A 14,109-nucleotide genomic window follows, 5' to 3' on the forward strand; every position below is an offset into this window, starting at 1 on the left:
AAATATAAACTGGATAGGACTAATGTCAGATTAGATACTGTACCAAAAAAGATGAGTGAAATTGAAGATATAGCAATAGAAACTATCCAAAATAAAATCAGACAGAAAAGAAGGGGAAAGTAATAATAGATCATCAGTGAGTTATGGGACAACTTTAAATGGTCTAATATATATGTAACTGCAGTCCTTACAAAAGAGGATAGGTGGAAACAGGAAAAAAATATAAAGAAATAATGGCCAAACTTTTTCCAAATTTGATGTAAACAACAAATACAGAGACCCCAGAAGTTCAATGAACTCCAAACACAAGGAATATAAATAAAATTACACCAAAGCAGGTCACAATTAAAGTGCTCAAAATCAGTAATAAGGGTGAAAATAGGGACAAAAGACACATTATATACAGAGGAACGAAGTTAGGATGACCACAGATTTCTTGCGGGAAACAATGCAAGAAGATAGTAGAGCAACTTCTTTTAATGTACTGAAAGTAAAAAAAAAAACTAAACTAAAACTGTGAACCTACAGTTCTATACCTCATAAAAATATTTTTCAAAAATGAAGGCTAAAAATAAGAACACTTCAAAGGTAAAATAAATATTTTTCCCCAGACTACAGGAGCTGAATACCATACCAGCAGATACACACTACAAGAAATGATTTTTTAAAACGTTCTTCAGGAAGAAGGAGAATGATGCCAGATAAAATATAAAGACCAAAAAAGGAAGACCGCTAGAAATGGTAACTATAGGCATAAACATGTGTTTTTCCTGGTTATATAAATCTCTCCGTAAAAGATTATTGACTGAACAAAAATAACAACAGTGTAGCAATGGTTTTTCAGACACATTAAAGTAACTTCTTTGACAACAGCCAAAAATATCTCAAGGAGAAAATGGAATGTATGTGAAGTGGTATAAATCACTTGAAGGTACACTGTGATAAGTTAAATATGTATACTGTGAATCCTAAAGCAACCATTAAAAGAACAGAAAAAGAGCTATGGCTAATAAGCCAAACAAAGAATAAAAAAACAGAATCAGAAAAATATTAAACACAGAATCATAAAAATTTAATATTAAAAATATAAAAATATTTTTAAATGAAGAAAAAGAAGGAGAACAAATTACAGATAGAACAAATGGAAAATATGATGCAATTAAACCTATCCATTTGAATGATTCTATTACATTTTAATGGACTTGTGGGTTATTTTATATGTATATATGTGTGTATATGTATACATATATAACCTACACACACACATACACACACACACACACACACAGGTTTTTGTCATGGTTTCTGGCTTACAACTCCCATAGCCCTGGTTACAATCTTTTTTCTTTTTTCTTTTTTTTTTTTTTTGAGATGGAGTCTCGCTTTGTCACCAGGCTGGAGTGCAGTGGTGTGATCTCAGCTCACCGCAACCTCCGCCTCCCAGGTTCAAGCGATTCTCCTGCTTCAGCCTCCCGAGTAGCTGGGATTACAGGCGTGCACCACCACACCTGGCTATTTTTTGTATTTTTAGTAGAGATGGGGTTTCACCATGTTGGTCAGGCTGGTCTTGAACTCCTGACCACGTGATTCACCCGCTTCGGCCTCCCAAAGTGCAGGGATTACAGGTGTGAGCCACTGTGTCCTACAATCTTTTGCTATGATGTTGGGTGCTTTACGCCTCAGGGGCAGGCCTCAGAAAACAATCTCTCTGACCTCTTCCTGCCCTCCTTTCACGTGCCTCAATGCAGGACTCTAATCTTCCCCATCTTTCTGACTGTGGGTCATAAGACCCTTATTACAAAGGGGGTCCTGACCCATAACCTGGAGGAAGGAATGCTGACATCATGAAACTTCCACAAAAAAAGCAAGACTACAGGGTTCAGAGAGCTTCCAGATAACTGAACATGTGGAGGTTCCTGGAGGGTGGTGCGCCCAGGGAGGGCATGGAAGCTCCACGCCCTTTCCCTCTATACTTCATCCTCCACATCTCTTCATTTGTATCCTTTGTAATATCCTTTATGATAAACTGGTAAATATAAGTACTTCCCTGAGGTCTGTGAACCGTTCCAGCAAATTAATTGGACACAAAGCTGAGGTCATGGGAAACACTTGGTCAGTCAGAAGTTCCAGAGGTCAAGATTTGTGACTGGCATCTAAAGGCTGGGGTCGGGGATGGGACGGAGGGGAGGCCTGGGGATCGAGCCCTCAACCTGTGGGATCTGAAGCTATCTCCATGTAGTTTCAGACTTGAATTGGAGGAGACTCAGCTGGTCTCCTGCTGCACAGCTGACTGCCTGCTGGAGGAGAGAAATCCTCACATATGTTGGGGTCACCAAAGGCTTCTGTATTGACTATTGTGTTGGTAACATGTATTGATTGTTGTGTTGTGAGAGAGCATGTTTTAAAGTGTGCTGCTATTATCTTCTATGTAAAAGAAAAGATTACCTATACATAACATGGCTAAGTTTTGTCACTAAATGCTTTTAAAGTATGGAGGAAATATCTTTCCCATTTTCATCCGTCTCCTCAATAATTTTCTCCTCCAGAGACAAAGTCCAAACAAAGCAAAGTTTCAACTCTCAGTCAGGCCACTGGGAAGGGTTTGTTGAATCACATGCCATTGGGGGCAATACACATTCTGAACCCCAGGAATTACCTCCTTCAGTCGTGCTGGCTGGAATCCAAGGGCTCACTGCAGACCAGCCTATTTCATTCATGCAGGAAACACCAACGCTGTAATTAGCCAGGGCTCGCAGCTGCTTGATTTGATACATATGTGGTGAGGCAGAGGTGTTGAAAATCATGACTGAGCCATTACTCAGTGGATCAACTTCCTTGACCTAAACGAAGAGTAAACACGAGGACTGGGTGTTAGTAAGGAGGTGGGAATGTCAGGCACGGGGCGTGTGGGTATTTGGTGCACGTGCCCCTTCCTCTACGCTGAGGGGAAGGACCTGCTTCCTTTCTGGGCACACACACACATTTTCCCGCCAGCATCACTGTGTGTTACTCATGCCACTCGGACAATAACTGAACACCTGAGGAAAACACCTAAAATAACAATAAACAATTCTCACTGTGGCAGGTAATGGAGCAAATAATTATGATGATTAGAATTCATATTGTATTATAAAATAAAGCCTCTCTTCTCTTAGAACCTCTTCGATTCTTGACTTCTTTCAGCTGCTTCAAGGAATATGCAACAGAGACAACAGATACAATATGTGCTGACAAACCCTGAAATATTTAATATTTTGCCTTTTAAAGGAAATATTTCCCAAATTCTGCTTTTAGAGGATGGGTTTCTTTCTTTCTTTCTTTGAGATGGAGCTTCACTCTCGTTGCCCAGGCTGGAGTGCAGTTGCGTGATCTCAGCTCACTGCAACCTCCACCTCCTGGATTCAAGCAATTCTCCTGCCTCAGCCTCCTGAGTAGCTGGGATTATAGGCATGTGCCAACACGCGCAGCTAATTTTGTATTTTTAGTAGAGACAGGGTTTCACCCTGTTGGCCAGGCTGGTCTTGAACTGCTGACCTCAGGTGATCCGCCCGCCTTTGGCCTTCCAAAGTGCTGGGATTACAGTCGTGAGCCACCACGCCCATTGTTTCTTAATCTTTCTTTTTATTATGTAACCTGAGGAACGCTGCTCTTGCCTTGAGGCTAACTTTATTTTATTGTTATTATTATCACTTTCCTTGAGATGGAGTCTCACTCTGTTGCCCAGGCTGGAGTGCAATGGTGCGATCTCAGCTCACTACAACCTCCGTCTCCCAGGTTCAAGTGATTCTCCCACCTCAGCCTCCAGAGTATCTGGGATCACAGGTGCCTGCCATCATGCCTGGCTTTTTTTTTTTTTTTTTTTTTTTTTTTTTAAGTAGAGATGGGGTTTCACCATGCTGGCCAGGCTGGTCTTGAACTCCTGATTTAAGGGATCTGCCTGCCTTGGCCTCCCAAAGTGCTAGGATTACAAGCGTGAGCCAATGCACCCATCCTGAAGCTAATTTTAGTGTGTCCTTTATTCTTAACCCCTTCGACCCCAACAGAAATTCAATTCCAGAAGCACACGGGAAATGTAGATTCTTGGCTTTTTTTTCTTTTTTTTTGATGGGGAGATATAGGAAAGGGTCATTTGCCCCTCCTCCAGAAAACTTTTCTCCAAATCTCCTTTAAACACACTGCCTTACCTTTCCCTCCATAACTCCACCAGTCTCTCCACATCCCTCTCCAAATCTGTACGCATAGGCAAGAGAGGGCGATTCCCAGCACAAATCTAGTCCTGGGTGAAACTTCCATCTCTTTCCTTGCATACCTCCTGTCTGGGTATGGGGATAAGGGAGAGTATGGGATTTTGTTTTCCACTACATGCTTTTTCAAAATTTCTATAATATGTGGCACTTATAAAATCAGAACAGACAAAATGATATCGGGTAAAACAAGCAACTGAGAGCAATTTGGGAAAAATCCTCAGGCCACAAAATGTATTGCTGTTAATAATGGGCTTGCAGTTCTGGGCTGTGGATATACAGTACTATAATTTTAGGCTATGTGTGTTTGAATCTTAGGTCAATGAACCGGAAATAAACATTCTGGAATTCCAAATCCCCTGGCAGATAGCAGGAGTATGGTGTGGGGGCTGAGTTTCTCCTCTGACTCAGACCCCGTGGGAGACAAGAAGGTATCATTTGACCTGAGGAGCCACCAGAGGAGAAACAAGAACCGGGACGCTTGTCCTGGTGGTGGCTGTTGGCAGACATCACTTTTTGTTTGTTTCACTTCAGAGTGTGCACCTACTTCCTGGTGACCAACCACCAAAGCGAAGGTGGAGGAAACCTTTGGCTCTCCCCCCCGCCCCACTTCCGGAGACATGTGGGGAGCATTTCCAGGCACAGAAACGCTCTCTGAGAGCACGTTCCTAGAGGAAAACAGGGTTTCTCTAATAGCCCTTCTCAGTCAGTCAGTCCTCAGGGAAAAGAGCGCATGAAGTGGCAAGAAGTACGTGGGAGAGCTCAAAATAGAAATGGAGTGTGTGGCCCAAAAATGGGTGAAGAAAAGAGCTAAGATCAGGACCAAAGGAAGTGAGAGGGTGTGTCCTGCTAGCGCATGCATCTGAATCTCATCCAAAACATTCATTTGGTCCCGAGTCAGAGTTTAAAATTATAATTTTACAAAGCCATACTTGGTCCCTTCAAAAAATGGGAATACACTGTTAATGACAGAATGGAAAAGACAACTTTTAGAGCTTGTGCCAATTAACCCCAGTAGGACTGCCAGAGAATATAAAGGACACCTAGTTAAACTTGAATTTCAAAGAAACAACAAGTAACTGTTCAGTACAGGTAGGTATGTCACGAGATTATTCGTGCAGTTTAACTGCGTGTTCCGTATTCTTTTTTTTTTTTTTTTTTTTTTTTTTGAGACGGAGTCTCGCTCTGTCGCCCAGGCTGGAGTGCAGTGGCCGGATCTCAGCTCACTGCAAGCTCCGCCTTCCGGGTTTACGCCATTCTCCTGCCTCAGCCTCCCGAGTAGCTGGGACTACAGGCGCCCGCCACCTCGCCCGGCTAATTTTTTGTATTTTTTAGTAGAGACGGGGGTTCCGTATTCTTATTTGCCAAATCTGGAAAGCCTACCAGAGATGGAAAGGAGAAAGGATGAACAGAGGCTGAGCTAGCCAAGGGGGACAAGAACAGAATCACCATATCCAGCACCACAGAATCCAAGATGGGCAAGAAAGGACTGGAATTTGGCCGTCTCAGGATGCTTTTTCATCTGTACCATGAACACCCAAAACCATGGCAGAGAGAGAGCAGGTAAAGCTTGTGTGTGATCCTCTTCCATCATCAGGAGTCACCTGGTGTTTTCAGACTTTTCAACCATCCTGCCCACCTCACGTCACCCTGAGACCTGCTGTCTCAAGGTGGACTGGTACTCTTCCTGAGAGTCTCCCTGAAGCTCACCATCCTCATGTTTCATGTCCTCTTAGGCTCTTCAAACAGCTCAGCGCTTTGGTCACAGTTTTAAAAAGGGCTGGCCCATGCTTCAGTTATGTCCCGTATGTAAATGTCTACCTCAGCCTGGCTGGCATGGTGAAACTCATCTCTACTAAAAATACAAAGTTAGCCAGGCGTGGGGGCAGGTGCCTGTAGTTCCAGCTACTCAAGAGCTGAGGCAGGAGAATTGTTTGAACCCAGGAGGCGGAGGTGGCAGCAAGTCGAGATCGCGCCATTGCACTCCAGCCTGGGCAACAAGAGCGAAACTCTGTCTCAAACAAACAAACAAACAAATAAATAAATAAATGTCTACCTCTAGAGAAAGAGGCCTGGATATTTCTAAAAACAGAGCCCCAAAATAACATGAAGCAAAAACTGATAGAAAGGAAAGGAGAAACACACAACTCAAAAATAAGAGTCGAGATCTCAATTCCCCACTTTCAATAACAGATGGAACCATGAGACAGAATATCAGCAAGGCAACAGAAGACTGAAGACTCTAAACCAACAAGACCTGAACAACATGCACAAAACACTTCCTCCAACAACAGCTGAATGTACATTCTTCTCAGGCGCACACAAAACTTTCTCCAGGATAGAACTTAGGTCATAAAACAAGCCTTAAGAAATTTAAAAGGATCACAGTCATATGAAGTATATTCTGCAAACACAGTAGAATAACATTAGAAATCAGTAAAGGAAGAAAATTTGGGAAATTCATCATTATGTGACAATTTAAATACACACTTCTAAATAATCAAGAGTACAAAAAAAATTCACAAGGAAAATGACAGAAAACTTGAAATTAACAACAACAACAACAACAACAACAACAAAACCTTATGGGATGCAGCTAAAACAGTGCTTATAGGGAAATGTAGAGTGTAAATGCCTATTTTTTTTAAATAAAAGAACACAATCAATAACCTAACCTCTACCTTACAAAACTAGAAAAAGAGCAAACTAAACCAAACAGAAAAAAAAGAAACAAAAATTAAGGCAGAAATGAATAAAATAGATAATAGAAAATAGAAAAAATTTACAAAATCAAAAGTTGGTTATTCAAAAAGATCAATAAACTTGACAAACTTTTAGCTGGACTGACTAAGAAAAATGAGAGGGAAAACAAATTACTAAAAGCTGGAGTGAAACAGGAGATCTTATTACTAACCTCAAAGAATAAAAAAGGTTATAACGGAATATGATGTACTATGTTGTATACCAATAAATTAGATAACTAAGATGAAATGTTCAAATTCCTATAACATAGAAACTACCAAAGCTCACTCAAGAAGTAATAGAAAATCTGAATAGATGTATACCAAGTAAAAAGATTGAGCTATTATTGAAAAAACTTTCCACAAAGAGAACAGATTTTATTAAATATTTAAAGAAGATTTAACATCAATCTTTCACAAACTCTTCCAAGAAAAGAAGAAGGAGGAAGAGGAGGAGAAGGAGGAGGAGGAAGGAGGAGGAGGGGGGAGGAGGGGAAGGTGGGAGGAGGGGGAGGGGGAGGAGGGGGAGGGGTAGGTGGAGGAAGGGGAGGGGTAGGAGGAGGAGGACGACTTTCACACTTATTCTAGATATATTACACTGATGCCAAAACCAGAAAAAGCTACCACAAGAAAACTACAGACAAATTAGATACAGACACAATTAGACAGTCGTAATGGCTACACAACTCTTGAATATACTAAACACCATTAAATTGTATATTTTAAATAATGGGTGAATATTATAGTATATAAAATATATCTCAGCTGGGCATGGTGGTTCACACCTGTAATCCCAGCACTTTGGGAGGCCCAGGCTGTGGATCACTTCAGGTCAGGAGTTCAAGACCAGCCTGGTCAACATGGTGAAACCCCATCTCTACTAAATGTACAAAAATTAGGTGGGTGTGGTGGCACTGGCCTGTAGTCCAAGCTATTCAGGAGGGTGAGGCAGGAGAATTGCTTGAACCCAGGAGGCAGAGGTTGCAGTGAGCCGAGATTGTGCCACTGCACTCCAGCCTGGGCAACAGAGTGAGATGTCGTCTCAAATTTTTTTTAAAAAAAGTAAACTATATCTCAAAAAAAGGTGTTAAAAAAATCAATCACAAAAAAGGCCATTCCTGGTGAGGAATTATAGATGCAATAAGAATTCCTAACACTTACCAGTGCTTGGGAGGCTTACCAAGAAAAAAACTGAGCAAGAATTAAGAAAGGCTGGAGGCGGTGGGTGAGGGTGGAGGCTATTTTAGGGATAATACAGGCTTTTCCTCTTCAGGGAAGGAACAGCTGTTAGATAAGAGTTGGAGGCGTTAAGAACAGAGAAATTAATTTGACTACCAAGTAAAAACATCTAGTTGTCAACACAAAATTTTTTGAGCTGAGTTGGCCTGTGTCAAGTTAACATATTTTTAATTAATGAGACCAGATATTTAGTAAACTAATTCCTGACCCTACTGTATGATTAGTACCAGGCAGAATGCATTCATACTTTTAGTGGATAATTCCTGCATGTTCGGTAACCTGCTCCCAAATGCGATGACTCTCCTGAGATGGAAGAGCTGATGGTTCTGAGCGCTGCTTTAGGCACTGGAGCTTCCTGGGCTTGAGTTCTGGTTCTGCCACTCATAGGCTGTGTGAGTACTCTGAGCCTGCAGTGCTGGTGTGTTTTAAGTAAGATAATGTTTGCAAAGCCCCTGGGCCATTGTGGTCTCTTAGTAAACAGTTGTGTTACTGCCACCATTCTCATTTTTATGAAGTGAACACTCAAGAGCAGAGCTTACATCATGGGCAAGTTATCATTTTAGGATAGCTAATAGCACTGTTTCACACCGATTCTAGGCAGCAGTGAAAAATGTCTGAAGACTCCACAAGACCTGTAATGCCCAGGATCCCCAGGTGACACTGGCTAAGGTGCTACGCTCAATAGCACAGACTACCTATCTTGTGCTGGCCCTTCTGTCCTTCATGGCCACCAGCCCAGGAGGAGCCACACTGGGGAGTGGCTGGCTTCCTCAACTCCTGGTCATAAGCATGTGGTTTGGGACCTTAAAAATGAACTCTTCCTGGTCTTGACTGGGCACGGTGGCTCATGTCTGTAATCCCAGCACTTTGGGAAGCCAAGGAGAGCGGATCACCTGAGACTGGGAGTTCAAGACCAGCTTGACCAACACGGAGAAACCCCATCTCTACTAAAAATACAAAATTATCCGGGCATGGTGGTGCATGTCTGTAATCTCAGCTACTCAGGAGGCTGAGGCAGGAGAATCATTTGAACCCAGTGGAGGTTGCGGTGAGCCAAGATCACGCCATTGTACTCCAGCCTGGGCAGCAAGAACAAAACTTTGTCTAAAAAAAAAAAAAAGCAAAAGAAGAAGAAGGACTCTCCCTGGCCTCATGATGCTCTCCCTTGGAAACCCATTTTGCTTCCGGTTGGGCCCTGAAACCTGCACAGGAAGGACACAGTGTCATGGGCAGAGCATGGACATGGAATGGTGCATGCATGCTGGACACTGAAGCAGGGAGGTCAGGGGACTCTGTACAGAGATGGAGAAATGCCCTCCGTGTCCATCCTTGGAAGGAAGAAAAATCCTTAGACACACAGAGAGCGCCAAACCGCTACTTCCCCCTTTACCATGGAGCTTTACCTGAACGCTGCAATTCCTGAACGGGGAATATCCATCAAAACCAGGGACCCAGGAGATCAGAATGCTGTGTGCAGTGCTGTTATGGATGCTGACTTCAGTTGGTGGGGAGGGAATTGCTGCATAAAACAAAACACACACACACACACACACAATTATAGATAATAAGAGGCTACAGCTACCAAACAAATGCATTAATAAATGGAATTATGTTTTCAAGAGGAGCCTCCCCATGCCTGAGGATAATTGTACCAGCCTGTGGATAAGTCTTCCAGTGAAGGGCCGAAGAAGTGGAACGCAGACCCACTGATGAAATGAGGAGGCCTTTGAACTGGAAAAGATGTGGAATACTCATGTCCTTTATGGAGTACATGTTCATGGACCCTACTGTGTGTACCTGGCTGGGCACTAGTACACTAAAGAGAGACACAGTCATAGCTCTGCCCTCATGGAGCACACGGCCTGGTATAGGAGACCCACGTTAACCAAGAATAAGAGCGCCCTGTCACCAGAAGAGAGGGGTGCCACAGGAGAGTATGTGCACGCATAAGTGTGCATGTGTATGTGTGCATGTGTAGGGGGAGAAGCTTTCCAGGCTGAGAAAACACTAAGAGTCGGTTCAAGCAAAAGAGCCAACTGCATCTGCTGGGGGAGGGGAGGAGGTGCGTGTCTCGAAAGGGTGTGCTACACCCTTGGCTACAGGTGGGTGAAGGGTAGCTATTTCAATTAGAATCCACGAAGGATCTTAAATTTGGGGAATCTTATTGCTTTGTGCTGAATTTAATTCATAACAATAATCACACTCGTAATTTAAAATGAAGGCTAACATTTCGTGTGCTTACTATGTGCCAGACACTTTGAGGGCTTTCTTTTATCATTCCTAGAATCCTATTAGAGAGATAGTCTTACAAGCCCCATTCACAGATAAGGAAACAGGATGAGAGAAGTTAAAAACTTGGCAAAGGTCACAGAGAGGTTGTAAGCAGTACAACGGGGACTTGAACTCTGGTCTGCCTGACCCTGGAGCTTGTGTCCCTCAACAGGACACTGGAGGCCTATTACCAAGGGCAGCAAGTAGACTGGTGGGAACACCTGCAGGGACTGTAAGTCTGGTCTACCACCTGACCTGCTGTATGGACCCAGGCACAGCTACACGCCCTGTCTACAACTACACACAGTTCTCTCTTCTATAAATGGGGAGAGTAACAGCACTGCTCCATGGAGCTGTGGTGAGGAATAAATGTGCGGAGCTGTGGTTGAGGCCCAGGGAGGGTGTGGTGAGGATGAAGGTGATGATGGAATGAGCAGGAGAGAAGGAGGAAGGTGTGTTAAGACCATATCAAGCGTGCCCTGGGGGCCACATTTAGGAGTTTGGGTTTTGCTAGTAGACGCACACCATTGGGAGTGGGGAAGAGTAAGGTTTGACTCACTTTCCTCTGCAGATTATTTGTGGAACTGCCCTAAAGCATCTGCCTTTCCAGACCAAAAGCTGACCACATATGCCATAGTAATTATACATTAGAAGAAGAGAGTCTTGGTAGCTTTGATATAAATTTTACAATAAAAGAAAGCCAAAAACAGAAGTTTGGAGAATGATCTAATAGAGCAAAATCTTAGCAGAGATTCTGAAGCATAAAATTGAAGAAATGCTTTTCATTTTATATATTTTTAAATTTTAAGAAGTTTATACTTTATGAAAAAGTCTTTATAAACTCACACCCACTCATGAATTTTTGACATTCCCAACATGTCTTTTGGAAATCGTAATAATGGGAATTGTGATGAAGGAAGGAAGTTATACACTTCCTCCAGTAATAACTTTTAGTTTGGTTATTTTTTTATCCCAGTGAACTTTTAGGATATTCCCTTTCATAGCCTTTGTCCAGTTAATTTGCTGAAACTAAAATTAGCATCTTTTTTGAGCATAATTTCTTTTGTAATTTTGAATCTCCTTCTGTATGTACCCAACCTTTAATTCATTATTAAACAAGTTCTGCTTTTTCCTTGCACTGCTTCCCTAAGGACAAGAGGAAAGGAATATGAGCCAAATAATTACTTCTCAATATTTAAACTAAGATCAAATAGTAAAACATAAAGTTTGCTTGAATTTCTATGACACACTAAGGAGGATGATTTAATACGAGATAAAAAGGTAGTATCTACTTGTAGATTTTTCTTTTCTTTCAAATTTCAAGTTTAATACCTTTGATTACACAGAAGGAGAATAAGGTAGATTGGACTGAAATGTCTCCACTAGCCTGGAGGCCTTCAAATGTATGCTTTTAATTCTATTATCACAACTCACTGCCAAGCAAGCTCAGCCTAGTGAAATCCTAGCTCAGAGGAACCAAGAGGAAGAGGGAGTTTAGGAGGAAGAGGGATAGGGAGCATTGGGCTCCAAAGAGTGATCTGCTCCCTGCTTTTCCTCTGTCTCTCTGAGTCAGTAGGTGGTGGAGACTCATGTCAGGCCTTGCTGACCTGGGAAGGACAGGGTCCATTTCCTAGATCATGCCCCAAGCCAGCCCCAGCTCTTCAAAGGTTAATGAGTAGTTCAGGGTGGAAGAGGGAAAAGTGAAAACGGGAACTAAGAATGAGAAAACATTGTAGCTTATTTTCTTCTTGGAGTAAGCAGAGCTAAATGAGTGAATGTTTATCAAAGACCTATATTATATGCCAGGCACTTCTGAATAATTTTACTTGTATTCAATCAATAAGCCTCAACAACAGGTTCTGTAATTATCTCCACTTTTCAGAGGACAACACTGACACAAAGAGGAGAAGTAAGTTGTCCAAGGTCACAAAGAACATCAGTGAGAAAGCCAGGACCCACACCAAGGCAGCCGGCTGCAAGCTCATGCTGCGTCCTCACCAGCTCCCAGAACATGCATGGGGAACCTAGTCTTGCTGCTTACCTTTGATGTTGATCTGCACTCCCTTGGATACTGTCAGCCCTTTGTCATTGTGGGCCTCACAACTGAAGACCGCCATCTCCGTCAGGCCTGGAATGGAAGGAGACTCATGAGACCAGCAGCAGAGAAACAGGCTGCTGTTCACCACAATTCTATGATTGTCTTTGCATTATGTTATTTCTTGGTTCATGGCTTTTGGGCATTAGGGTAAAGTTAATTTAAAAGGTGTGCTAGCTATGGAGAAACAAACCTGGGATTAAACCCAAGGCACCAAGAGCAAGGCAGCCATGGGCCCAAAAGGCAGCTGCTTTCGTTTATTCAGATCCTGAATAAATGAGACATTAGGTAATAAAACAGGATCATTTCGACTTTTACTGCAAATCGCTGGCCCCAATATTAAGGAAAGTGGGTTCTGAGGCTCACTTGATACTGCTACCTATCCCCCCAGTACATACAGTGCCACTATGCTATGCATATTTCAGAATACCAGAAATAGCAAAATAAAAGTCACAGCTTAAAAATCTCAGAAGATGTGTTGCAATGAATCCTTTTTTAATAGTAAAAACTGGTCAATTCACAAGGATGTATTACATAAATGCAAGGCATTATAACTAATCGAAGACACTAGTGCTAAATGAAAAATTCTATCATTTCAGAGGTTTGAAGACATCTTTTAAAAATTGATTTATTAATTTTAAATAGGAAGACAAGTTACTCAGATCTTGTTTTCTAATGCCATTCTCCAATAAATGGAACCAGGGCTCTTGGAGAAATGGCTGATTCTCAGATTGGGGCAGGAAATATATGAGTCTGGAGTAAAATGTAAAACAAACACAACACACACACACACACACACACACACAGACAATGATGCGGCATGTCAAAGAGACACAGGAGCTAACTCAAAGAGTTCCCAATGGCCAAAGCTAGAACAATTTGAGCAAGAAAATAAAGTAGCTTTGGATTATAACCCAAAGAAGAAAAAAATATCCAGGAGTCTCTACTGATATCAGTAAATAATTAGATAAACTGGAGAGAATAGACAAACGTTCTTGCAGAATAATTCCAAATAGTTTATTGGATATTCTGCCCTCAAAGAGGTGGAGCATAACTCCCCACTCCTTAATGGGCGGCATACAGTGACTCCTTCCAACAAGTACATTATGGAAAGAGCAAAAAAAAAAAAAAAAAAAAGAAAGAAAGAAAACTTTTGAGTGGAGAAACTGACAAACTACCTGAGCCAGATGATCAAGTGGTACATCATGTTGACAGAATGTACTCTTGGTAACAGGTGACGAAAATGTCACTTCACCTCTATGGTCTTCCTCCCGAGGACAAAAAAACCCCAGGCTAATCATGAAAAAAATACCAGTCAGTTCTACATTGTGGGACATTCTACAAAGCACCTTACCAGTAAGACCTAAAACCTGTCAAGGCCATTAAAAACAAGGAAAGTTTGAGAAATTGTCACAGCCAAGAGAAGCCTAATAAGACATAGATGACTAAATGCAATGTGGCATCCTGGATGAGATCCTGGGATAGAAAAAGGACAGGAGGTAAAAAGCTAAGGAAATAT

The 14,109-nt window shown here is 42.0% G+C and overlaps 1 protein-coding gene across 2 annotated transcripts in view; it reads right to left on the bottom strand.

The window, feature by feature from the left end:
• The window catches only part of MERTK (MER proto-oncogene, tyrosine kinase), a 129,535-nt gene that overhangs the window by 53,398 nt on the left and 62,028 nt on the right, over positions 1–14,109 (bottom strand). For both annotated transcript variants that reach the window (XM_010386349.2, XM_030921723.1), the window contains exons 5-7: positions 12,537–12,623; positions 9,628–9,743; positions 2,657–2,840 (exon numbers count right to left, since the gene is read on the bottom strand). In XM_010386349.2, coding sequence (XP_010384651.2) covers positions 2,657–2,840; positions 9,628–9,743; positions 12,537–12,623 — 387 coding nt within the window. The remainder of the gene's footprint in view (positions 1–2,656; positions 2,841–9,627; positions 9,744–12,536; positions 12,624–14,109) is intronic.

The sequence above is a fragment of the Rhinopithecus roxellana genome, chromosome 17, assembly GCF_007565055.1.
Source record: "Rhinopithecus roxellana isolate Shanxi Qingling chromosome 17, ASM756505v1, whole genome shotgun sequence".
NCBI classification, from domain to species: Eukaryota; Metazoa; Chordata; class Mammalia; order Primates; family Cercopithecidae; genus Rhinopithecus; species Rhinopithecus roxellana.